This window comes from Hirundo rustica, chromosome 1 (genome assembly GCF_015227805.2).
Source record: "Hirundo rustica isolate bHirRus1 chromosome 1, bHirRus1.pri.v3, whole genome shotgun sequence".
Classification (NCBI taxonomy): domain Eukaryota; kingdom Metazoa; phylum Chordata; class Aves; order Passeriformes; family Hirundinidae; genus Hirundo; species Hirundo rustica.
Window position 1 is genome coordinate 13,884,763 of NC_053450.1, and position 27,864 is coordinate 13,912,626.

The following is a 27,864-nucleotide window of genomic DNA, read 5'->3' on the forward strand; positions in this document are numbered from 1 at the left end:
AAGCCACTCTATCACTCCTCTCCTCAGCTGGACAGTGGAGAGAAAATATAACAAAAGGCTGGCTCTTGGTTTGAGATAAGGATGGGGAGAGATCACTCACCAGTTCTTGTCATGGGCAAAATAAACTCAGCTTGGGAAAATCAGTTTATACCAATAAAAACCAGAGTAAAGTAATGATAAAAAAAATCTTAAATTACTTCCCCCCCACTCCTCCCTTCTTCCCAGGCTCTACTTTACATCTAAGTTCTCTCAATCTTTCCCCCAGCATTACAAGAGACAAGGAATGGGGGCTGTTCATCACACTTTGTCTCAGCTACACTTTCCTCCTCATTAAGAGGACTCCTCACATTCCTGCCCTGCTCCAGCATGGGCCCTTTCCATAGGGTGCAGTCAGGAACAGACTGCTCCAATGGGAGTCCCTTGCAGGGTCACAAGTCCCGCCAGGAAACCTGGTACAGCTTGAGCTTCCCACAGAGTCATAGCTTCCTTTGGGCACCCACCTGGTCCAGGCATCGGGTCCTCCACGCAGGGGCTGGAGCTGGGTCTCTACCATGGACCTCCACAGGCTCAGGGACACAGCTGCCTCACCATGTTCTGCTCCACAGGTTGCAGCAAAATCTCTGCTACAGCACCTGGAGCACCTCCTGCCCCTCCTTCCTCACTGACCTTGGGGACTACAGCGCTATTTCTCTCACATTTTCTTGCTCCTCCAAGCAGTTATTTCTCCTTCTTGAAAACATTATCCCAAAGGTGCTACCACAGGCTGATGGTCTCAGCCTTGCCCAACAGCAGGTCTGTCTTGGAGCCAGCAGGCATTGGCTCTGTCAGACATGAGGGAAACTCCCTGCAGCTTCTCACAGAAGCCACCCCTGTAGTCACCCACTATTGAAACTCTGCCACAAACCCCAACACAGCAGTATTTTCTAATGTTTCCTTTTCTGAACCAGCTATTTGATTTGCACTGAGAAGCTGTATCTTCTAACAAATATAAATCAGGCACATAGTCTGTGTCATCTCTGTTTTCATGAAATACATGTTTGCTTTCTTTCTCTGCAGTGAGGCTTATATGCATGCAAAAAAAAAGAGACTTGCATATGAGAGAACAGTTTCCAGACACCAAGCTGGCTCCTTTCAGGCATGACTCACTCTGCTGCATCCCTCTTCACCTCAGTCTGAGCCTGATGTGCTCCCAAAGATCGAAGACCTGAGTTTGGGTCATTCGAGGAAGTGATTTAAATGCCAGTGGGATGGGTGTTGCATCTCATTGTGTAGTCTCTTGTGCTCGGCTTAGAAAATGCCTACCAGCGCCAGTTCCCAAGAGTGAGAGGGGATGAAAGGGTCTTTTGCCAACACTTAGATCCTATCTAGGGATCACAGCACCTCAGTTACATCAAGGCTCAAGCTTGTGAGTTTCTGTAAGCAAAACCAAGCTTCAGTGTTACAATAACATAGACAGGTGGAAATGGGATTTGAACACAAGATTTGCAACAAGTATTAGTGTCACTTAAGGACACGGCATTCAAAGCAGCCACACAGCTTTTGAAGTATTCAGATTCCAAGCGTCCAACACTTAAATGACAAAGTAATTGCACACATAAATGGCCAGAATTAGCCAGGTTTCATTACTTGCTGTGTTATGTACTGATGCAACACATCACAGTTATTGTATTTTACAAACTGGTCCCTTCACAGTTGTTCCTGAGATGTAGGCTAATGAAGCAATGTTCTGTCATTGACTCAAGAGGCAGAAGCTTCTCTGTAGATATTTTAAAAAGACCCTTGCTTGAAGAATAAAGTTGATAGAATAAAATGAAGCTCAGAATAGGCTCTCTAGTCAAGCAATTCTTCCTATTACAGCTATCCTTTACAAATAACATATATGTTCCTAAAGCTGTGCCTTCTGGAAATTTTGAGGAAATTTATGGGCCTTAAAAGTCAATGTTCTTAGACATCATTAGACTCAGAAGAGAGGCAAAATACAGAACAGAAGACTCTCAATTAAATGCTTAAAATGTTCCAGTAACAAACTCCCCCACATTAAACTAGATGACAGCTAACTGAGGCATTTCTGATGTGCTCAGCTGCTTTGGTGCTACACAAGAAGAGATCGTCTCTAAAATGTACAAGATCCAGCCTACAAAGGCCACTTTGTGCACTGCTTCTCTGCAACAATTTTTATAGCAATTACTTGGAAATTACATTCTACTGCATTTGCCATTAGCTTCAGTGGATCCAGGCTTTCATCCATTTCATATCAGCTTTAGGGTTGGGGTTTTTTTTCTGTTTTCCTATTTCTGGCATGATCCAGTTCAAAGAGTAGCTGCAATCTGTCATCTGTTGGTGGATACTGAATGTGTGCTGGGGGGAGGCAGGGGAATTAAAAAAACTCCCAACCTGCCAAGTCTTTCAGCCTTCAGCCTTTGGTGCAGTACAAGGTTTACAAGATGATTTAAAATCTGCATGTGTAGGAAATAAGGAAGATGGGCTGACTCTCCACAGAAAATGGGTTTGGGACAGACACAGATTGATGGCTTTGTGACAATGACACTGAAGTTAATAGCTGATATAGGCAGACAACAGAGTCTATTTTAAATTTCAAATTGAACTCTGTGTCTCTCACAGCATCATACTGACCATTCATTGCTAGACCTAATTTTTTTCTGGTAATGACTACAAGAAGCAGAATAGATAATGATGTGCACTGCAGAACACTTGGGAAATGGTTTTAACAGATTTCCTTCCCCCTCTGCCCCATCCCCCTTGTTTTAAAAACAACTATTTAATTATTACTTGGGGTGGGTATCCTTGAACACTCCTGAAGGGTAAAAATTAGTCACTCCTCTGGGAACATCTCTGTCGCCTTTCCTTTCCTCTTTGGAGACAGAAGGGGTGTAAATTGTGCTTGCAACAGACTGGGAAGGCTGACACTGCTAAAATATAAGACCTTGACAAAAACCCTGGAGATGATGTATCACCAGTCTCCTGGGCAGTTGCACTGCTCCATATTCACATTTGCACACTGCAGATAATTCCTGCCTCTCAAAAGCCTGAACCAAAACTTCAAATGCAAATTGTCTTGGCGCTGGAAATGGAAATCTGCATGCATTGAAAGAGTTATTCACATATTTAAATATAAAAAGCTGACAAACAAAAACCAAACCCTCTAGTCCTGGGGAAAGCACTGCTTTGCTGTCTCTTTCTGTCATTGCCCATGAAGTGCAGGTTAGATAAACAGGAGGGATTAGGGATACCTATTGGTTTTGTACCTCTCCACCCATACAAATAGAGATCATTATTGGCATACCAGTTGATCACCAGAGACCTGACTTTATTACATTTCAGTAATAAAAGCCTTTAAAAAAGCACACAAACCATAATACGAGGGGCTTCTGAAATTTTATATGCATGGCACATGAAAGCAACTGCCTTTGGGAATAAACATTTGAGCCTCAGACCTGAACACAGCCAGCACACATGCGTGAGGTGAGTGTTGCTGGCCTTATGCGACAAGTCTGGGCTCTGTCACTGAAACCACTTTTCTTGGTAGGTGCTGTGTTAATGTATGGCAAAATGATAGTGCATTCCATAATTTGCTTGAAAACTGTATTTCAGAGTATCAGCAGGCTGAAATTTCCACCTGTTTTCCTTATTCTTGTCTGTGACATGTTTGCACATCAGATGGATTTACTGTTTCTCTGCCTAATTTTTTGTTCAACAGGAAAACTGGCTCAATTGTTTGCATCCAGTTCAAAAGCTCTAATATGAAAGCCACATACTTTTTGCTTTAATTAATTCCAACTCAACTCCAGCTTTGTAAAACTAATTTAAATTATAGCTGTCTCTGCAACTTCTGCTATAAAAACTTCATGCTAAAATAAATAGATCTAATTGTATGTGGCTTTACTGCCATGAATCTGCTTATTACTTTCCAAATGGTATGGTGAGGCACATAGTTTTGATAAAATCTAAGCTACCAAATGATTTTGATGAGAAACTGGGACTGTGGCAATCATAAACACATATGTAAAAACCCATTTTCTTTTCTGGGAGGAAGAGCAATGCCTGTGTTCTCTTTCCATCCTGTATTTCTGTCTTTTGTGAGTGCTGGAGGGTATTTTAGATGTGGTTGCTCAGACTACTCATAATCTTTAAAAAAAGTTCTTGTCCCTAGAAAGTAATTGAAAACTCCCACATCGAACAAAAATATATGTAATGCATGTAAATGCTATAAAAGTAACATGGAGTTTACATAACAATTTTATAATGCTACTTCATATCTGAGGCAAAATACAATCAGATATTTTACACACTTAGATCACCCCTCTGTGTCTGTGCTCCCTTGGTGCAGACTGTGACACCAGCTCACACTGCAAGGCACGCAAGCACTACAACTGGTTTTGTTATAAGATGGGGAAGGGTGGATAAATAGCAACCCATGTTCCATTAATGAAAGACTTCCCAAGTTCTACTGAGTCAACAGACAGTAATCAGGTATCAGCTAGTTCTCTAAGAAATGCATCAAAACTGGGAGTAGGAGGCTTGGGATGTGAGGTGGGAAAGCAAGGAGTGAGAAACAAGGTTCATTTATTTGTCTGCTCTGATTTGATCCCTTGAATAGAAATTCCATGAGGGCATGTTAACCTGAAGAGGAATTTCAGCAGCAAATCATCACAAAGAAGATACAAAAGTCTGTTTAATACTTGCAGGTGGCATCTAGTCCAGGTGCTCTCAGGAGCTGACAGTCATCCAATAAACATGCTTTACCACTGTACAGTTTAAAGGCAGAAAAACCAGTCAAGTCAGCTCAGTCCAGCTCTTGCTCTGCCAGTCCAAGACAGGATTTTTTTTTCTTTTTCCCAACACATTTCTTTAGCCTTTTTGTGCTGTTTAGTTTTAAAATTTCCAGGTAACCCAAGAGGTATCTTCTATACCGCTAGGGAAATCAGTATTTCATATCTTGATGCCAAGAGATTTCCCTCTACACCGCTGCTTGGTGAAATAAGTTTTTGTTTACATTCTTCCACTGTTCTATAGTACAGCCACTCCAAATCACTCCAATTACCTCTCTTTTGCATCTACCCAAGAATTTCTATATTTGAGCCTTGTCTTTGCTTTCACAAGTTATTCTAATGTTATTCACACGGGACTATATCAGTATTCTTCTCTCCTAATGTGTTGGTATCATGCTGACCCCAAAACTAATTCAGTATTTCACGCAGAATTACAGTATCAGAATCACTGGTTTCAGAGCAAGAGCTCTCGCAGTCCCTACTATGCAATATTTTGAGAAGCACTCCAAAACTGAAGTGGCTTTTTTTCCTCTCCCTGTATCCAAATTTATCTCTTTAATGCAGGTTTAAAATGTGCTTTCCCAAATCCCCTTTCATTACCTCTATTTTACAGCCAGGGTGTACTCACCCAAGTTTTGATTGTTGCTTTTGTATTTCTTTATATTTTCCCCTTATTGTTTGAAAGTCTTCCCATTCCAACAATGTATTTCAGTAACAGACTGTCTTCATGAACTTCCTCCCCCCTCTCCAGGACTGTAAATACCACTAAACCCTCTATATGGCTATAAAAACAACTGCATTATTATCCTTTGCTACTCAGACAACTTTAAAATCATGAATCTTCCTTCCTACTTAGGCAAATCTGAATTAATTTTTCAAGCAAGTTGTCATGATAAGCACAGAGAGGCATAGGAGAAAATTTTAGCACAGACATGTATGTAATTAATTCCATTCATCCACTCTATTTCAACTCCATTCTGGAACATTGCTCTGCAGCTTTTAGTAGGTGCTGTCAGCTGAAAGCGAGGGCCCAAGGAGGGTCTAAGCACATCAGGTCTCTTACAGGATTTAGGCAGAAAAATCATAATTTCTACAGCTTCAGCAGTGATTATCAGATATCATCAGCTGCTGAGAACATGTGCAAGCAACCAGACAGCTTGCAAGTTTAACACAGAGGCATTCAATGAGCAGCAATGCTCCCAGAGTTAAGGAGACACATGGAAACTTACCCCTGCTTATTTACCTCAAACTGATGGTCTTCAGCAGCCTAATCTGGTGAGGAGTGCTAGAAAATGCAGATTCTGCTTCTGACTAAATTCAATCAATACAAACACTGTTGCAAATGATTCTTCATAGTGTTATTTGTTCTGTAGTGTTGTAACAGATGCCAGAATATGTCCCTTATGCAATAGGAGGGGGGAAAAAACTAAAAAACCCCCCCCCAAAAAAACCCCAACAAAAAAACCCCCTTAAAATTTACACAGAAGTTAGACTTAACAAAAGTTTCACTATATTGTATTTACTTAGCTCTTACATTCCATTTATCCATTACATTTTATTAAATAAAAGCTGGCATTAGTACATATTTTCTGTCACTTTAATTAATATACTGCAATACATATCAGTCAGCTTGTTCCTTTCACATATGGAATAACCTTCCAAGTCAGGAAAATCCCCTTCCCTTTTAAAGCCTTGATGCTCTACCACATCAGTCTTCATTACTACAACATAAGAAGAATGAGAAAACTACTCACTTCCTTCCCCAAATATTTTTGCACTGATGTATTTTTAAGTTCCTTTATAATCCCCCATTTCCTCTGCTAGCATGGAGCAATTAAACTAATCCATCCTCTGTCAACCCCAGCTGACTCATAGTGTCTTTGGGTGTCATTGCATATTTTTTCAAAAGTTTTTTTTTTTTTCCAAGTTCAGTTCTTTAAACCTACATCTGGAGCTTACTGTTTTCCACAGCAGTAGTCAGCTACCCTTCAGCTGAAGTGTTTTTGGCTTGCACAGCCATCCTGCACACTGATGAAATCTTGGTTCCAATGACCAGAACCCTTATTCTCCTCCCTCTAAATCCATTCTTTAGTAATTAATTTGAGTAGCATTTGTGCACAAGTTTTTCTTCTCCATCAGAAAGAAATACTACAATTAGAGCAGTGTTTTTCTTTGTGGGACAAGAACGGTCATGGATTTGGTCTTGCTGCCTCTATGGAGACGAGGAAAGCTAAGCTCCTTGCACCTCTCCTGAGCAAGGCATAGATCTGCTATGAACTTTTGTCTTCTTCTAAGAAAAACCTTGGACCTTTGGATACTGCCTAGCAGGCATCTTCTGTGCTGTGACACTGAACTCACATTCAATATCCGTTATTTTGTCTACAAAGGTGTTGGATTAATGGTTGTATTTTTAGAGTGTGTGTTAACTAGGACCATTCCCACAAATATGCTTTAAAGTTTCTACATCATAGCTCTATCTCCCAAGCCCTATCTGGGCAAAACAAAGCCCCAAGAAATCCAAACCCCTCAAATATTTTATATTCCAAAAATATAATGATCCTATGTCCTGGTATTTTCTTTTAGAAGTGTCAGCATGTTTATTCAGCTTCTGCCTTATCAAAAGCATAAAAATAGCCACAGAATCATATAATAATTTAAGTTGGAAAAGACTTTTATGTTCATTGAGTCCAACCATTAGTAAGCAGCTATACTTATTACCAGTCACATGAAAACGATGCTCAAAGTGGAGGCATTTCCAGAGCCAGTCAGAGCTCTGTGTGTTCAGGAGGGACAGCAAGTCCAGCACTGTTGCAGGCAGCAATTCTGAGAGCCACCAGCCTGGTGAGGAAAGCAGGGGAACGCCAGAAGCATGAAGATAATTTCAGTGATATATATAATGACATAATAGTCAATGATACATAAACCAAACACTGAAACATCTGTGTTTGTATTGCTTTACTGGTATTTGTAAAGACTTCATCTGGTGCCACTTCATTAACCAGCAGTTAAAGTTCAGTTAGCATTAATAAAATATTAAATTTCAACACATGTTGGTGCCCAGTAATTCATTCAAGTGTTTCACAGCTGAGGAATTGCCACTTTTCTTAAAACCGTCATCTTTTTGGCCAAATCTTATACTTATTCACAGATCCGATAGCATTTGAATTATGTTTACTACCCTTGCTTTTCATTTGTGTAAGTCAAAGTGTATGGTTTTGGTCCAACACCTTGCACAGTCCTGCTTTGACTGCATTTACTGTGATAATTTACAATTCTGTCTATTTCTGCACTTTGCAATTTAGCTACTGCCCATCTATTCTGGTTGTGGTTTGAAGTGTTTCTCCTCTCTCCCAGATGAAAAACTGTAGTACAGGCCTTGGCTACTGCTAGCAGCTGCACAGAGAAAGCTGAATATTTTATCACCCAGACATCTACTTGCAATAGCTGCATTCTTAGTCACATTTTAGGTTACTTCTGTACTGTTTGTGCATAATAAAAAAGTCACCAAACTTTAAACACATTAAGTAAAAAGACCTAGATGCTATATGAGCAGTACAGTCCAGTTCCATTTCTCATAACTGTTCTAAAAATAGAACAAAAATATGCCAAACAGAGAATTTAACACTCATAATTAAGACGATGGTGCCATTTCAAAATCCACTTCAAATACTTCTAGGCTGCTTGCATGCTTAAGCATGCACTAAACAGAAAGCTGCCACTACAGCTTGCAAAGAGAAAAATGCATTTGCATTTTAAACCAACAACAAAGTAAAATCTCTACTTGCAGTCATCTCTTTTTCAAAAGCTTTGCATACGGAATAGTTATGACTCTCAGAGCTGCAGAAAAAACCATTATTTCTGACCAGCAAATCTGCCATAGTGGTGAATCTAAACAGGGAACAAATATTTCTGCTTAGGCCTTTGCCACAGACTAAGATATTTACTGCATTTGCGACATGGGAGAAAAGAGAGAGATTTTATTTGTAAGGTGTTCTGACACCTACTCCCATCTAGGTATTGTCATACATACAGACCACTTTCACCACCGGGTAAACTAACCAAAATCAACATTTTCTAACACTTTGTTTTAAACTATAAGATTGGACATCCATTCATCTGTAAATATTTACAACCTTTAAAAACAGAAACAAAAGACAACCAAATTGTACCTATTTTCATGGAAAAGTCACATATTGTTAACCAGGTGTGATCGGATCTGTTACCAATGATTTTTACCTCAAGGAGTAGACAAATGGGTTGAAATTATTAAAAAACAGAATTAAAGAGACTGATAGAACAACAAAACACCTGTGAGGGTGGTGAGACACTGGAACAGGTTGCCAAGCAAAGCTGCGGATGTCCCATCCAAGGCAGTGTTCAAGGTGAGGCTAGAGAGGGCTTTGAGCAATCCTGTCTGTGGCAGAGGCACTGGAACAAGACGGTCTTCAGGGTCCCTTCCAACACAAACCATCCTACAACTCTATGAAAATCAGCATAGCATTTCAAAATCCATGAATCTCAAATCACTAAGCATTCAGTATCAAACCATCATACTGAAAAAAGGTAGCTTTTAAAAGGATACCATTTAACTGGATGCTTCAGGAGGTTCTGTCTTTCACAAAAAACTACTATGGAGTCTGACTGGGCATGGAATTAGAGCTAAAAGTGATACACAAGAAGTAAATCGTGAGGATGGTTAGTTTTCAACCTGACAAATACTAAGAGTAAAGTGCCCTCTGGATTTATACTGCAGCTGTTTTATATATTTTTTCATCTGGAGAGACACATAGTACACTGGCAGCATCTGTGGATAACAATTTTCAAGATTATTTTCAGGGCAAACAAAAATTGTGAGGAGTAACAAAGTTAGAACAATGAAAGATGAAGGTTTACAATTAACTAAAAATAATTAACTGCTCATATACTCCAAAGTTTACTAGGACTGATAATCATAGAGAAAAGATTAATGAGGTCTTTATTCAGTGCATTCTGGTACACAAAACCAAAGTATTCCAACCATACTAAATGCTACAGAAATACAACACCAGTCACAGTTGTTCAGAGCCAGCGCAGCTTCATGAGGGGGAAGTCCAGCATGCTGAACCGGATTTCCTTCTACAACAGGGAAACCCACCTAGCTGATCTAGGAAAGCTGAAAGCAGATGTAATCTTTCTGGACTCCAGCAAAGCTTTTGGGTACTGTCTCTCACAGAAGCCTTCTCTCTTCTTTCACAAAATGCCCAGCACAGCCGGATAACTGAGTTACATGACAGGTAAGCAACTGGCTGACAGATTGGGCACAAAGTGTTACAGTGAATGAGGCACATCAGACTGGCGACTGTCACTAGTGGGGTTCTGCAGGGCTCCATCCTTGGCCCTGTGCTCTTCAATATAGGATTGGAAGGAAAACCATGTAAGTTTGTTGATTTGACTGAATTGGGAGGAACTGTCGACTCCCTCGGGGTCAGAAAGGCCCTGCAGAGAGACCTCCATAAATTAAAGGGCTGGGCAATCACCAACAGTGTGAAGTTTAACAAGGGCAAGTGCTGGATTCTGCAGCTGGGATGGGGCAGCCCTGGCTGTGTGTGTAGACTAGGGAATGAGAGGCTGGAGAGAAACACTGTGGAAAAGGACCTGGGGGTCCTGGTCAGTGGCAAATTGAACATGAGCCAGCAGAGCCCTGGCAGCCAGGAGGGCCAACCCTGTCGTGGGGGGGAAACCAGCCAGGCAAGGGAGGGGTTTGTCCTGCTCTGCTCTGCACTGCAGATAATATATAAAATACTGCAGATTGAATTGCAGTATCTGATTGCTGATTTCAGCCCTCTAGCTTACTGAAGCAACTTTTCTGTCTTGCAATTTTTCCTCTCCATAAGGCTATTTACACTGCAGAATGGCATATAAACATATGTTTTTATAATTTTTTATTGTATTATAAAGAAAATCCAGAAACTATTTATAAAACCCCCAATCTGCATAGCAATCCAAACTACTACTGTAAATTACTGAGGCTGTACAACAGAATCACACAGGTAAAACTTATAGGATGAATTTTCTATAAAAATGAACGCAACACCATTTACATTACTAGAAAATGACTCAACATTTTAATCTTGAAGACTTTTCAAACATTTCTGCAATATAATGGTGGAAAAACACGTTACTTCTTAGAAGGAAGTGAAGTATATCCAAACAGATTTGTATCTTCTTCGGTTACAAAGTTTGATTTTCCTTGTTCAGTTCCTCATTGCCAACATGGCATTTATGTCCCAAATAAGATTTCGTAACTGATCCATGATCTGCTTCAGCTGCTGATTTTTCTGTTTCAGTTTCTGTGGGAAGAGTTTATTAGAAGTTTTTTTGTGATCAGTTCAAATAGCACACTCAAAAATTCAACAAAAGTTACAGTGCTATGAAATGCTATATGAATCTTTTTCTCAGTTGTTAGTGAGCACTATTAGTGGGATAATACATCCCCTTTAAAGCACATTCTAAAAATACAAGAAAGCCTCAAAAGTTAAGGACCATTGCTAGAGGGGGAATGCTGGTTCATTTCACAGCAGCCTTTTATCAAAACACCTGACACCTTCAAAAGCTGGAGGCTTGCAGGGATCAGTCCTCACTTTAAAAAGTCGAAAAGAGAGTGTCCTAAGATGGAAGAAAGAATATGGGGAGCAGGTAAATATATGTGAATATGAGTTTTATAAATTAGAGAAAAATGAGGCATTAACAATATAAATTTGAACAAAGCACAAGGTATAGGTGAAACAAATCAAGCTTTTGCAGCCCTTCTGTGATCTCGGTCAACTGTGATGCGTTAAGATTCCTGTCTTGGAAAAGGTTTTCTCAAGCCTGCTGAATTCTTTAAAATTATATATTTGTTTTTGCAAACTGCAGAAGCATTTGGAGGAACAGGAGAACAGAAAACTAGCTTTTATTTGGCTGCATAACCAAAACTTAAAAATGATGTCTCTACAGAAGAAAGATCAGGGCATCAATACATCACACAATCTCATTTATTCATTTTCCTGCTCAAATCAAAGCTGTTGATAAGTTAGGTTGTTGTTAACAGTACACAGTTTGTTCTTCATTTCATTCTGATTTGATAAGATGTCAGCCTTCCAACATTTGAGATCAAACTACTTATTCATTAGGGAAGTCTGGAGTTCCAGGTAAAGTGAAAGCACAGGAAAGGCTTGCTTCCACCAAAACAGAACAGAACATTTTAGGTTGGATGTAACTTTGTTATTTGCATGATACAAAAGGCGATACATTAAAAACATGACTCAAATCAGTAATACAACTGAACTTACTTGAACAGTGAGAAAACAAAGCAACATCCTGGGAATCAGTCTCCAGAATTTTGATGCAGTCAACACAACAATATTTTTAAATTGCTAGGTGGTCAGATGGGAAAGAAGTCCAGAGAAAAAAAAAAGGAAGCCTATTCACTTTGGACCTGTAAAAACAGTCCGAAGTAAGATGGTAATAGGCTTAGATTACATAGGGAACATTGTAAGGGAAATACTCCTGAATACACTTTTGTGGGAAGAGACAACACTCAGATCTAGACTCCTATAAATGACACAGAAACACATGCAGGATAGTTCATGTAAACTAACATGGAATTCCTAACCAAGCATTTGACAGGCTAAAAAGTGTTTTAAAGGTAAATAATTTATCTAATGATTCTTTCCTTCCCATCTGCTGATCCAAGACTTCACAAGATACAGCAGAGATTCAGCTCCAAACTAAAGACAAGAGAGAAAGCTAAGAAGCATGTAGTTACCACAGCACTGAAATGACAGAACTGCAAGGGTCTTCCTACCAAAGGTCATAAATGCAAGATCTTGATGCTTGAGAAAGCACAAGAGGGATGAAATAAACAAGCATGTTCATACTTGTGGTATTGTTAAACATAATTCTGTTTGCCCCTCTCAGTCCTAGAGAAATCAGTGACTGTTACATCAAAATTACTAGTTCAACACAAGCTGTAACTCCCTCATACTGAGACGACACCATTTCAAGGTATTTCAAAACCTTCATCAATAGAAATGAAGGCTGAACAGTTGGTGATGGTAATTAAAGCCACAGACAGAAATAAGAACCATTGACCTCTGAGAAGCAGACTGTTTTCTCTCTCCATCAAAGTCTAACTGTACTGTTAAATACTGTTACTCACAGGAACTTTGTGTAAGTTATGCCCAAAAGACTCACTCTCTGTTTTCCTTTCTTGTGAAAGTATTATTACACTGTAAATTATTTGATCTTTACTTAATGCTAGACAGGGGAACCTTCAGACTGGGTTTCATTTGTTTTCAAAGCATCTGTAAGGACAAGAAGTATAAATTTGTTTATTTATCTGAAGATAATTTTAGATCCTCGTGTTTACTGAAGAGCTAATTTCTTAGTTCTTCTACTTTTTCTGGAGCCAGAAAAAACATCTAAGACGAAGCACCATCCATGGGTTGCTAGGCTGTTGAAAGAATAAAAAGAGAAGAAAAAAATCCACTTCAGAGAGCACAGTCTCCTAATTGAAATGCATATAGTGATCTTTGTTACTGATCTTTGACAGGCAGTGGTCTACACCACAAAGTACTACATAATTAATATGTTCTGCACCACTGGAAGTGCTGGCCTCTGCTTAAGACTTTGCTGAGCCAGTAAGAACATCTCAACTCAAGTCTAACCTTGAAAAGATAGGTGAAATGGCCTTCTTGGGAAATGGGCAAAATCTTTAAGCAGCTTCTGCAGCAGTGACAGATTTTCATTTGAACAGATTGCTTGCAAGTCTTCTCCCACTCTTTCCTCCTTCTGTTGAAATGACTTAGTTGAACTCTAGACTGCTTCTCAGGATTAACAAGATGTTGTATGAAACAAGAAAAAGTACTTCATCCTACATACATGCTACAGCTTCTGATTTTATCTTTTAAGATAGCACAGGGAAATTCAATGAGGCAGTTTATAATGAGTTTAAGAGACCTAAATTCAAGTTACATCTGTCAGGCCTGTTTCTGCTAGTCCCTCTCTGTCATAAAAGTGATCTGACTGAAAACCTACCAGAGGGGGTCTTCTTTTGTGATATTAATTTTCAAGGAGACCCATTCTGACTGACCTTGCAAGTATTATGGCCATTGTGATGGAGTTGGCAAAGACTGCACCTTCCAGTAACCAATGAGTCCTTAGTTGGCTTAGGTCAGGTAGGTCATTAATGAAAACATTTACTGAAGCACAAAACCCACATAAATGAAATGAAGTGGGAGAGCCATAACATACATCCAGAAAATAGAAAGGAGGAAAAGATGCTATAAGGAACCTGCCATGTTTCATACAGGTTTGAATTCAGTAGGACACAGTAACTTCAACTTTGACTAAAATAAATTTTTTACTAGAAGCCATTTTTGCTTCACTTGCATTTCATTAGAAATCAGTGCTGTTAGACCAATTCACAACTTACAATCAGAGATGTATCAGAACCTTCCTTTGCACAGTGCTCTTGTCTCTCTCCTCATTTTAAGTTCATATATCCTTCAAATATTAAAACTAAAACATCACTATGAATCATTATGCTGCACTCAATCCATTTGTTAGAAATCCCTTCTTCAGGCAAAGAAAATAATGTAAACCTGTGGAAGAGTAAGATCATATTCCAAGTGGTGCTTGGAAAAAACGTCAACAGTACTTGCCTAAGTTGTACAGACTCTTCTTCTTCTTAAGGAAAAAACAAGTGAAGATCTGTTTCCATCTTGAAAATCTTATATTGAAGACCATTCTCCTGAATGCTGTGCCAGCTATGGTTTTTACCTGCTCTATTCAAGATCTACAACAGTACAGGCCAGAAGGTGTCTCAATGTAACATTAAATATTAATAACCATACTACCTTTACTTCCATAAATCTTAGCAAAATTAAAAAAAATACATATTTACTTTGTTGATTAAAACCCTATTACAGAGAACTTGCATCATGTTCTTTCCCAGGAGTACAGAATCATGTAAAAGTTTGGTTAGAAGGGACCTTTAAAGGTCATCTAGTCCCACCCTCCAATGAGCAGGGACATCTTCAACTAAACCAGGTTGCTCAGAGCCCAGTCCAGCCTCACTGTGAATGTTCCCAGGGATGGGGCATCTATCACCTCTCAGAACAAATGTTTTATTACCCTCAGCCTAAAAAATGTGCTCCTTATATTTAACCTAAATTGGCCTTATTTTAGTTCAAAGCCATTCCCCTTTGCCTTATCACAATAAGCCCTTCCCATCCATTTTACAAGCCCCCTTTAGGTACTGAAAGCTGTTGTAAGATCCTCCTGGTGTCTTCTCTCCTTCAGACTGAACAACGTCAACTGTCATCCTTTCCTCATAGGAGAAGTGCTCCATTCCCCTGATAATTTTTGTAGCCCTCCTCTGAGCCCACTCCAACAGGTCCATTTCTTTCCTGTGCTGAGGAGTCCAGAGCTGGGCACAATATTCACATTACTCCTTCTAACCATTGAGAGAGGTCAGAAGGAGTAACATGAATATTCTTGTGCTCATATTATGCTTTGGGAAGTGACTCTTGAAAGCCTTATGAAAGTGACAGTGGCCTCTGTGTTTCCAGGTAAGTCAAGCCCAAGAAATTTCTACAAAAACATGATGTTTTCAATAGGAAGGTGACATTTATACTGTTCTTTTTAAAAACTAATCCTTTATAATGAAATCTCTGAAGTGTGAAGGTGGAAAAACCTGCTCCTTTCTTTTTTCCTTTGTAGTCAAGAGACTATTACAACGTTATATGCATATACCCTATGTTATATGCACATAGCTAGAAAAAATATGATGAAAAAGTGCCGTCAACACTTTGCTCAAACTCTCTTAAAGCTGTCAATGGTGTCTTAACTTATGGCTGCTCAACTGATACCAAGACTCATTTTCCATCACAGTAAATTCATATAACAATGATATATGATATATGATATCAATGATATATAGTTTTTTTCCAAAGGGATAAAAAAATATTCATCACTAATACAGTAACTGCTGTGCAATTAAACATTAACACACTCACTGTCCAGTATCTACAGCTTTTCCTGATGTCATCCACAGGCATGACTGTTTTACACTCAGCATAAATGAGAGACTGAATTTTCTGCCTTGCACCTCAACTGACAGCTGAAAGGAAAACTGCTCCTTCTGCATGTGTAACCTGTTCCTGAAACAAACAGAAGATCAGTGACAGCCTGTTCCCTGCTGCAAGCTCAATACTTTTCACCTATTGACCCAGACAGGATTGTATTTATCCACTGATCTGTTGTTCTGAGAGGAAAAAGCACCTTCATTCAAATAGATGGATGTTTGCTTCATACCAAGTATTTATCATTCAACAATGGGGTCCGAGGTCTTATTTACTGAGTACCATCTAAGCTCTGTAGCTTGTAATGGAATTACTCATTCCCCAAGGTGCTTCTCCACCACACTTCTCAGTGTTACGTCCCCATTCTTAATATGAAAATCTCACAGATCTATGATCCTCAGCTACAGATGGCAAACTCAGACACAGGAACGCTACAGATAAAACTGAAGTGCTGCTAACTTTGTCCAAAGACATTTCAGATTCATGTTCATCTCTCGACTTCGTATTTTAACAGCTTCCCACATATTCAAAGCTACCACGAGCCATAAGGGGAAGAATGAACAACTACCACAGATAATTTGTGGCAAAGAAAAAAAATTCAGCTCCTGAGAACTGCCTTAGTTAATTACACACTACACACAATAAATCCTTCCTTCTCATTCCCAAATTCCCTGCTTACTCAATAGTCTAATGTCAGTTACGCAATACACAATCCAGGATTTTTATAATCTTATTTACCACAATACTGATTCAATCTAAATAGTGCCTAGTCTGCCACAAAAGCAGAATAGTTCAAAGGACTCTTCCAGAATTGAAAGCGGGAAGGGGAGAAGAGGAACTCAGTGTGATAATGCAATAAAGGTTATATAATATACATCTATATGAAGACAAAAGGGGACAACTGGGATTTTACAGCCAGCATTATGCTCACCTTTTCCTAATTTTTTTCAACTTTGTAAGTGTGATATGGTACAAGACGCAATGTGAAAAATTCTGTGTGCAACATTTTATACAAAACTGAAAAGGAAAACACATCTCAATGCTGAGAAAGCTGGTTTATGACATAACAAGACCACTCTACCTAATTTTCTATTGGAAAGGGGGAATATGCTCCTGATGAAAAAGGAACATTTCAACTTATTTGCAAGAAAGACAAGGAGGGGGATCCAGAAAACTACAGGCTACTCAGCCTAACTTCTGACTCCAGAAAGCCAGCAAATCCTTGTGCAAGTCATATCCAGACACATAATGATAAGGTGACTGGGAACAGTCATACTGGATTTCCTAAAGACGCCTTGTGCCCAACCAACATGATAGCCTTCTATTGAGAAATGACTGGCTGTGTGGCAAGTGAGCAGGAGATTTCCTTCACTTTCATGAACTAAAATCATTCATTAGTCAGGCTTTTGACACCTATCCAAATTTGCCTTTGAGCAAATTGGAGAGATGTGGTTTGAACAGGTGAATTACTGGGTTGATGGAAAACTAACTGGACTACGGGATTCTAAATGATGGGATCATCAGTATTAAGACTCGGTCACTCTTGAAGTTTCTCAGTATTGATACTAAGGTGAATATTCTTAATATCCTCATTAATGACTAATCCATACTTAATGACCTAACCACCATATCAAAGTTATCAAATTGGTGGACAGTGCCGAACTGGGGAAAGTGAAAAATATACTCAGTGGTGGGATGTTGGATTCAGAGGGACCTCAATAGATGGGAAAGGCAGGCCAACACCTATCTCAGGAACTTCAATTAAAGCAACATCCTACATCTGCACAAAGAATAAACTCATACAACAGCACAGGCAGAGGGCTGACTGAATAGAAATGAAATGTGCAGAAAAGGATCAGAGGTCCTTTTTGATACTTTCTAACGAGTTTAACCTGAGTCAGCAGCAAATGTTTTTTGCAGCATGCAAGACACACTGCACTCTGCCCTATATTAGAAAGAGTGTACCTCTCAGGTCAGGTGAGTACCTCTCATGCTCTCTTCTATTTGGCTCTGGAGAATGACTGCTCAATTTGGGGATCAATACAAAGTTCTATCATACTGGATAATGCCTAGTGGAAGGCCACTGCAATGATTAAAGCTGTATTTGTACAATCTCAAGCAGAGAAGGCCACAGGGCAGGATCACAGTGCTGTCTTCAGCCACCTAACGAAGCTCACAGAAAAGACAAAGTTATACTCTTCTTGAGTATACACAGCAAAAGGATGAGGGGCAGTGAATATACAAGTTATGACAAAGAAAATTCCAACGTAACATTAGGAAAATTTGCACGGTAAAAGTTAACCCTTAAGAAGGGCCCAGAAAAGACAGAATTTCAGTCCTTACAGATATTTGAAATGCTGGAGCGTGGACAGGAGCTGGAGCAGCTGGATCGAACTTTGCTGGCTGACCCTGTCTGGGGCTGGGGGCTGAACCAGATAATCTCCAGACCGCCCACTGAGCCTAAATTCCTCTGATCCTACCATTGCAGAGAGTCAGTTTGGGTACTCAAAAAATCATGGCATTGTCTCCAGTGCAGATTAATCTGTCCAGAAGGTGACCAAGTAACAAATTCTTCCCCTCTTGCCAAAACTTTTCTTGGTGCACACTCATATTTTGGGTGTAAAAGGACTGTACAAAACCAATTAAAATACATGCAAATAGTGTGAATGGTAGTTTAAAAGGAATTTAGGTTTTTTGAATAGTCCTAAACAGCATCAGCTGCAAGGCACAATGTTTGTGCTATCAAAAAAAGGCCCAGAGCTAAACTTGTTACAGCTTAACTTAAAAGTCTGTCATGTAATTGTCTTTTTCTCTCTTAGCCAGATCCCGGTTAAACACTTAACAAACAGTAGTTAAGAATATCAAATATGATTGTTTTTTAAAGAGCCACCTGGAACTTCCAAATACTATTTTGCTTTGTTTTCACACAAATGTACTTACACTACTAATTATGTGAGGGTTTTCCTAAGTGTTTCATTCAAACCAGACCTAGAGCATGAATGAAACCTAAGCTGTACTTGCTCCATTTCTAAAAGTGAGCAGTAAAGAAAACCATTGATGGGAGGGCAAAACAGATTAAATCATTCTCAATTTTTGATATGGTATTTCTGTTTCAAGTCCAGTCAAATGTACTACAAGAACACAAACTGAAGGTGAGCCTGACATCTCTAAAATAATACTGATGATTCAATACTTCAAAGGAAAAAAAATTAATAGATAGAACATTAAACACTCAAAAAACAAGAACAGAAGAGAAGAAATCTTGGTAACATCTTCCACTTGCTGCAAATAGATTAATTTCAATGAAAACTGGGTCAAGACTAGAAGACCAATTCAAATACTAAACTGATTCAGGTACAGTAATTTTTTTCCAAAAAAAAGTCAACCACCTCAACAATTTATTTACAAGCCCAGAAAGCATACACGAATAAAAAGAATAAGCTACATTTTTGGGAACTGCAGGAGAGAATTGTTTAAGACAAGAGATAGAGATAGTCAGTGCTAAGAAATGGTTTGTTTTGTAATAATGGTACAAGCTTCTTATTGTGGGCAAAACTCCCTTGTGTTATAAAGCTTAATAGGTTTTATTTAAATCTACAGTTGCTAATTATTACTGAATTGCTAGGACAGAAATCCATTGCCGTGCAAACTAATCTATATTTTAAATTAACAGACAAGTACTTTCACAGCCAAGGTCAGGACATTAAACTTTCTGACCTAAAAGGTAACTCTAATATAGCAGAATAACTAAATAAGACCAAAAGATGTCCCAGTAAACCAACACAAAAAGCTCCAGCAGTTTTTAGGAACTCTGATACATCAACAGGTTCTGCTGCCCCAAGGACGAGATGGTGAGTATAGGAATGCTCCTCTCCTCCTCCACTGAGGATGATCCCTTCCCAGACACCTGCAGTAGCAAAGCAAAGCTGCTGGTTTTCAAGTCAGTGGTTCATGGAATGAGGGCAGTTTTGTGTGAGAATATATGATCCACAAGGTTTATAAGAGCTACTACTAGTTTTGGCAGTGGTCCACATGGTGGTGCAGTTGGTGTCTTTGACATACATCCAGAGCCACTAAAGAAATCACACTGGCTGGGATATCACAGCAAGAAGGGCAAAATTAAGAGATCCATGGCAGGTCTAAGAACTAATTCAAATATCACAATAGTGTCAAAGTCTTGGGTTATTGGAATAGTGATTTTTTGGTCCCTATAACATGCAAGACTGAAAAAAAAATAATGCCTATCACAGCAAAAAGAATTAGGTGAGAAAAGGACAAGGAGCTGAAGGAAGAAAAGATTTGGCTGAGAACATAGAAAGCTTCTTTAACTATCATGTTGGCTTCCCTCTCACAGTATTTTTATCAAGATTTTTTATTACTGAAATTTTCCTAAAATGAATCAATCAAATTCAGTTGGAGGTGGACATTACACACTAGAGAGGACTGAAGAGCTGTCAGATATGCCAGCTAAGAACCAGGGCAAGCTCTCCTTGAACCCAAGGAGGCTCCAGCAGCCAGTGTTAGAAATTTGACCAATTATCTGATTCTAATTATTTCTCTTGGCAAAAGAAGAATATATATTTCTAGTCATAAAAGTGCTTCCTTTTCTACAGCATTTCCTACATAGTCTGTAATGTATTAAAATTTGAACTTTGAAAATGGTAGTAGATGTGCTTTTACAACTGGAGGGAGACAAAAGAAAAATCAGTGAACTTTCAAAGAACAAGAAGTCTGACTTTCTTCTGCTGCAGTTACTAAGTATTTGTTCACAAGAATACTAGAGAAAGTTCAACTATCTTTTGAAGATTTACTGTGGAAAATCTGGAAATTAGGTCCAGGCATTTAAGTATAAATACAGGATTTCAGCCTACATTTAAGTGAAGATTTCAATGCATTCTTAATTACAAGTTTGCTACCAATGGTCCTGTAACACCATCAACCTTTTTAAAGTTCAGAACTCTTCATAAAAATGTATGAAATTATTTTCACAAGATCACAGCAAGGAGGTTTAAAACCATATTAGCATAAAAAGTACAACAACAAGGGCAAAACCATGTCATAGAACTATTAAAACCACCACAAATATGGACAGTTAAGCTTATTAATACTTAAAGATTGCAAATAAATGTGCATAAATTCACGGTACAACATTACATACAATATAATATATACAACCCTGCTACATCAGTACTGAAGAGAAAGATTACAACAGGAGAGCTGACAACTGCATTTCTCTAAATTCACATAGTCCTCATTTTCTCCTGTACAATACATGTGCATTTTTCTAAATAAAAGGGTTATGAAAAATTCAACACATATGTGATTGTGGAAGACAAATTAAAGCATAGGAAATATTTTAAAAGCCGAAAATCCATCAATTATTCATTCCATAAATAAAAAAAATGTTTACTTATTTATTTTGTTATTTTTGTAGATTATAACTCCTTTTTACTGAGCATTTGCAGATATTATAGCTATAGAGATATTTATTTAATGCTATCTTTGTACTTTACAGACTGAAGAAACAATGTTCAAAATTGTGGTCTGGTAAAACTGTATTTTTGGTCTCCATATTACATTAGCTTTTACTACAGCATAATTGTTTTTAGATTTGAATCTCTCTTCAGTAATTGTACTCAGCTGCACAATGCCACTCAAACTGAAAATTTAACATTTTAACTCATTTAACATTTATAATTCATAATACATTTTTTTCCATATGTGGCAAGATTCAATAAATGCTCCTCTTTACAAAAAGAACAGTCTGCCTCAAACTGTCAAAATCAGAAGGTAGCCCTGAAAATTCTTTACCAACTCACATAATTGTAATAATATTTACACATCTGGTGTTCAATATCAATTATTTTAACACCTAAGATAAGTTCTGAAGATAAATAAGTTCAATGGGCATCTTAGGTCAGTTTGTACTGTCAATATCTAGTAAGTTAAACATATCCTACTGTATTCATGAGAATATATGTCTGCTTTAAAAAAACACAAGTTAAAATTGTTAGGAAACCTAAACTCTACTGTCAGAGGTACAGCTAAAAAATAGTTGTTCAACTAAAAGTTCAATACTGAAATATTTAGTGTCTATCTTCAGTTTTGATGGTCATCACACATTCTGTATTTAGTACAACAATCTAGAAATTTAGGCTTTGTGATGTGAAAATGACATTTCTCAGTTTATGCAGATTAATTTCAACTTTGTTACCTTATTTACTTCCATGATTTCCCTTCTCTCTTCACTAGCAAAACGAAGCTGACTTGCAGCACCACGATCATCATGCTTGGAACCATCTTCTTCAACATATGGAATAAGTTGCTATGAAGACAAGAAACAACAGCTTTAGATATTAAAAAAAGAAAAAAAGAGAAGGAAAGGAAAGGAAAGGAAAGGAAAGGAAAGGAAAGGAAAGGAAAGGAAAGGAAAGGAAAGGAAAGGAAAGGAAAGGAAAGGAAAGGAAAGGAAAGGAAAGGAAAGGAAAGGAAAGGAAAGGAAAGGAAAGGAAAGGAAAGGAAAGGAAAGGAAAGGAAAGGAAAGGAAAGGAAAGGAAAGGAAAGGAAAGGAAAGGAAAGGAAAGGAAAGGAAAGGAAAGGAAAGGAAAGGAAAGGAAAGGAAAAAAAAAAAAGAAAAAAGTCAAATCCAGGAAATACATATGATACTACCATTTTCTCCACAGGTTCTAACTGCCCAAGAGAAAGTGGAGATGAGCCTGTTTGCCACCTCAAACCTAAAGGCCTTGCGATGACCTCAGCTGGTTCTCCAGGAAAACATGCTTCAAAAAAACACAATCCCACACATTACCAAACCTAGACCAAAGAAATTTTGTAACTGCAGGCAGAAGCCAGTCTTTCCATTTTAAGATGTTTATCATAGATAATCCTTGTAGTTTTGAATTCTGCAGATTGGGATTTTAAAATTTACTATCCACACTAAGAAATAAAACCACAAACATGAAGTTATCATTATGATAAAGCATTTCATTGATATACTGAAGATAAATATGACTGGCTTTATGTAGCTATTTGGTTAATACTCTAGTTATGACTTGCTATTTTAATGAGCCTCTGTTTGGCTACTCTTAAGACCAGGTCCACAGTTACCTAAAATGAGTTTTTCTGTAAGTATTTCTGACCATGATCTCCTCAGACACACAGAATCATAGTCTGGTTTAGGCTGGAAAAGACCATAGTGCACTGTCTTTTTTTGCAAGCTTTGACAATGCTAAAATTCCTTGATACAGAATTTCTAAATGAATACTACTAAATGCTCCCTTCCAAAAAAAATTAATCAAAAAGAAACATACTAGATACAAAACAAATACTTGCTTCTGTGTCAGAACACTCCCAAGTTACTAACATTTTCTTAAAAGATAATACATCCATGAAGTCTCCATTGTTTCTTCTGTCCTGAACTATGCAAAACTACATCCATATTTACATACACACTACAGACAAATGGAAGACGAATATTGAGAAATGTGAGCAAGAAGACGCATGTTTAAAAGCCTTGGGGCAAGTTGCTCATCAGGTGCATATTAACTTCTTACTTAGGTTGGAGTGTAATATTACAAAGCATTCAGGGCCTTCAGCAGTCTTTGATTTAACCCTCTAAAAATGTCATTTTCTTCTATACAAAAATTTTTGCAGCCATTCTTATTAAGCTTAGCAAAATGGACAAAAGCTACCACACTAAACTCAGCTGTGAAAAAGTACCAAATATTGACCACTTACTACATTTGCATACCATAAAGAAGAAGTTGTGGGGCTGTTATATGCTCTTGGAAAAAACTCTTTCTAATGGAAAATAAAGTAGCACTAAAGGAGAACATTTTCTTTGAAAATGTTCGAAGAAAACCTCCCTATCTTTCAGAAAAGGTGATAGAAAAAAACCCAAAAAACAAACCTACAAAGAAAAGCAGGACTGTACCTAATACACAGAAAAAGCAGGAAATTTAATCTTTGTAGGTAGATCTCCTTCACTTGCTATGTTACTTAACAGAAAGTTAATAATACCTGTTACATATTAGTACACATTAACAAAAAGTATTAAAACATTTATATCAATAATAATGGAATAAACAATACTAGTAGGAATGGTCTTCTTTGTGGGAAAAAAAAAAAAAAGTTTTGTTGATATTCTGTAAAGACATGGTTAGAATATTGGCCATCAAATAATACAATTGAGACTATTATTGAACTACTGGAAGAAGAATTTAAAAAAACTGATCCAAGAGGAATGCTGTGCCACTGTCATTCACTCTAACCAATAAAAACATGAAGAGGCAGGCATCTACTAAGTTCAGAGAAGACTAGAAGAGTAAAAAAAAATATCCCAACCATCAATAAAAAACTCTGCTGTAACTAAGCTATGAGTGAAACCTTGCATTAAAAAAGACTGAAGTGACTACTTATTTTCTCCATGGACATTCCTTTCCATCCTGATAAGAGGAAAAAAAAGTGAAAAGTTACCAACCCCACATCATTCCACTGATATGGGAAAATAAGACACATGTAAAGCTTTTAAAGAAGACACAAGTATTTGGTTATTGCGCACAAGTCAACACACTGTGACAACAGGTTTTATTTTCTTAAATGGGAAAATTAACTTATTCCCTTGCTTGCTGTCAGGTTTCCAGATACATTTCTCTGAAAACCTTGTCAAAAGTCAGTGACTGTTAACTGAAACAGTAGTCTAGATTGGACTGTAGTGAATGGGCTTCTTAATTTCTTTACTTCTATTCAGTTAAGAGACTCACACTTCAAATATAATGCCCATATGATTAAAATTCAATGGACAATCAAAAGTTTGTTAATAAAGTTGCCTCAGAATCTACAGGTCAGTAATTAAAAAATTTCAAAGTTCTAGTTAATATTGAGCAGGAACAACTCAAATTGTAACAAAACCCTGGGTTTAAGAGTATATAGAAATTAGAAACAACTTAGGAGGAAGATGACAAATTTAAGATTTTATGCATCACAGCAGTATTATTAGGAAAAACTCTGGCCAGTCCTTCTCCCCGGAAGTTTTATGTTGTAACTTTTCTATCAGCACTGCACATTTAGGTTTGGTTCATACTGGCCAGCAGGTTAGGAATAGCTGAGTGAGGGAACTACAGAGAGGCACAGACTATTGACCAGAGAAAGTAAATAATACTTATTACTCAGGAGCCAGGCTGACAGGTGAGAGCTTGAAGCAGGTTTTTTCCCACTTCTCAAAAAAATTTTGTCCTGATCCTCTTTTTTTTTTTCCTAGGGGAAACAAACTGGTGCAGGTACCAAGAAGCCAGAGGAAAAAAGCTTAACATTTTAAAGTAAGTTTGCTTTCACAGAATCACAGAATCAATTAGGCTGGAAAAGACCTCTGAGACCAAGTCCAACTTATGACACTAGACACTAGACAACTAGACACTAAGGTTCACAATCTTTCAACAAGCTCTAATTATTAAACAGAATTCAGTCCACTGAATAATTACAGTATCATTATAACTTGTTATGAGTCACCTGTGAGTGAGGAAGATGAATGATTTGCTATCCAGAGTGGTTATTCTGATTTGCAACTTATACATAAATAAAGATACTTACTTCTATGGGAACAGGATCGAGCCCAGCACAGTTTTCATTACATTTATCGTAGACTAATCTCAGTTTTCTGAAGAGTATTGATAGCTGACGGAGATGTTCCTGCAGCTTTGCCAGTCTGTCTTGATATGTTGCAGTATGATAAGTAACACCATTTGGTAACTTAGAGAACCAAAACATTAAAAATATTACAGTAAAGTTTCTGTCACATGAAATAAATAAAGATATCAGACAGGTTTTTATATATTTTAAAATAAGACAATCACACTTTTCCCACAGCAATCACTGAAATTTTTATTTTCTTTACTAGCAAAATTATGTATTTCATGTGCTCAGTCACTGCTGTTAAACACCCTCACGTATTCTACACTTTGGTCACTGTCAATCCCTCTGACTTTTCAGTGAGTGTCTTCACAATGCTTAAATATGACACCATTGTGACTGGGGTTGAGTTTTTGCATCTCAACCCCAGGTCACTCAATTCAGTGACACAAGAGTCATGAAAATGCAGAAGGAGTAGGAGTGATTATTTATCTTGTACTCTCCTCAGAGAAAACACAACAGAAGTTTGTATGTTTTCTCAGTAAGTACACACAAATAAGGATTATGTTGTTTTTCCCAACAACAACAACAAGTTTTAGGGGGAAAATATTACAGAAAAGGATCTATGAAAATTCCTCTAAATTTATTCCTCATATGTTAACATAAACAGAGAAATATGACCAACATATGAACAGGCTTCATTATACATAAAAGGAAACACAGTTAATTAAACATAGAGTTTTTTATTGTGGGGGCAATGACAATTCAGCATTTCTGAATTTCACTTAATGTACAGGACTAAGCAAATATATTAATAGTACTACTCACTTCTTCAACCAATCCTCCTTTTCAGAGCAGTTTGAGTTTTCTAAACATCCTAAGGCCTCTCCTGAGTCTATATACACTGTCATTCGGTGATAAAGACATGGCAAGTTCAGTGTATAAAAATAAATAGTTGTTTCTCACCTGCATGTTCCTTAGCAACTGGAAGATTTCCATGGTTCGAAACACAATGTCCTGCACGGTCTCCTGGCCGATGCGGCAGAGGGAAGCCGTGTTCACCTCCCTGGCAGCCTGAGCCTGCGTCCCGGAGAAAGCGCCCGGCGGCATCCCCGCCCCGGCCAGAGGGGGGGTCGACATCTCCTGGCCTTGACCGGTCACACCAGGCAAGCTGCACGGAGAAGTGATGATGAAACGATTAAATACTTGACTCTATCCTAGCAAACTTCTGCAGGGTGGCTATCCCACTCCTTTTCTCCAACTGTCCAACAGATGAGGCCGGCCCAGCGCAGCACCCCTTGTTCCGGACACCGCTCCCTGACCCACCGCAGCTTTGCCGGGCGGTGGAAACGGGGGCACTCCTCACTCCCCTCCCTCCCCTCAGAGCGTCACTGGGCGCGCCCCTTACCCGGTCCGTCCCAAGGGGTGCACGACAGAGGTTTCTGCCCAACTCCAGCAGGCAGAATCGGAGTCCTGGACACCGGGACCGGTACCTGCGCGACCACTCCTCTCCCCGCTGATCCACCCGCTCCCGGGGCGAAGCGGTGCCCCGGCCCCGCAGCGTCCCCGGACCCCGCGCTCCCGCCCGGACCCGGCCCCGCTCCGCGCTGCAGCCGCCCCGGACGCAGCGGCCCCGCGTAGCCCGCGGGCCCCGCCGCACTCACGGTGTCCCCGCCGCACTCCCGGGGCACTCCCGGTGGCCCACGGTGCCCCCGGACACGCGCGGGCGGAAGCACTTCCCGGCGCCCGGCGCCGTCACAGCCGGCGGGGCGGGAGCGGCGGGCGGGGCCGGGCTCTGTCGCGCCGGCTTGGGGCCGCCCCTGTACCGCCGCTCTCCGTTGCACGTCTCTCTCGGGAAGCCGGTCGCTTTCCTGGCTTGATGAATCCAGTGCGGATTTGCGGACAGGTCAGCCAACATGCGGGCTCTTGTGGTTGAAAAGTTTGGTCAGAATCCCCGGGCATATTCACACATTCACACCACCCCTCTGTCAGATCATAGAATCATTGAAACTTTGGGTTGGCAGTGACTTTAAAGGTCATTTAATTCCAGCCCCTCTGCCACAGACGGGAACGCCTTCTGCTAGACCAGGTTGCTCAGAGCTTCATCCAGCCTGGCCTTGAACACTGGCAGGGATGGGGCAGCCCCAGCTTCCCGGGGCAACCTATTCCAGTGTACCATCACCCTCACAGTAAAGGATTTCTTCCTAACTCCTAAACCTACTGTTTTTTTCAGTCTGAAGCCATTCACTTTCTTATCACTAAAGTTCAGGATGAAGAGTCCTGCTCCACCTTCCCTGCAGGCTCCTTCACATACTGGAAGGCTGCTATGAGGTCTCCTCTGC

At 39.1% G+C, this 27,864-nt stretch overlaps 1 protein-coding gene across 2 annotated transcripts; it reads right to left on the minus strand.

Moving 5' to 3' along the window:
* Positions 1–6,350: 6,350 nt before the first annotated feature.
* Positions 6,351–27,292, minus strand: LOC120761447 (mediator of RNA polymerase II transcription subunit 30). Of its 2 annotated transcripts, none has more exons than XM_040082693.2 (5): positions 27,187–27,292; positions 26,489–26,693; positions 25,484–25,642; positions 22,110–22,220; positions 6,351–11,119 (listed from the first exon to the last, which is right to left on the minus strand). In XM_040082693.2, exons 2-5 carry the CDS (start codon positions 26,660–26,662, stop codon positions 11,024–11,026), a joined length of 540 nt encoding a protein of 179 aa, XP_039938627.1. In that variant the 5' UTR covers positions 26,663–26,693; positions 27,187–27,292; the 3' UTR covers positions 6,351–11,023. The 2 variants fall into 2 exon arrangements, with proteins under 2 accessions (XP_039938627.1, XP_039938635.1); XM_040082701.2 differs by lacking the exon at positions 27,187–27,292 and adding an exon at positions 26,931–27,043.
* Between the last annotated feature and the right edge of the window lie 572 nt (positions 27,293–27,864).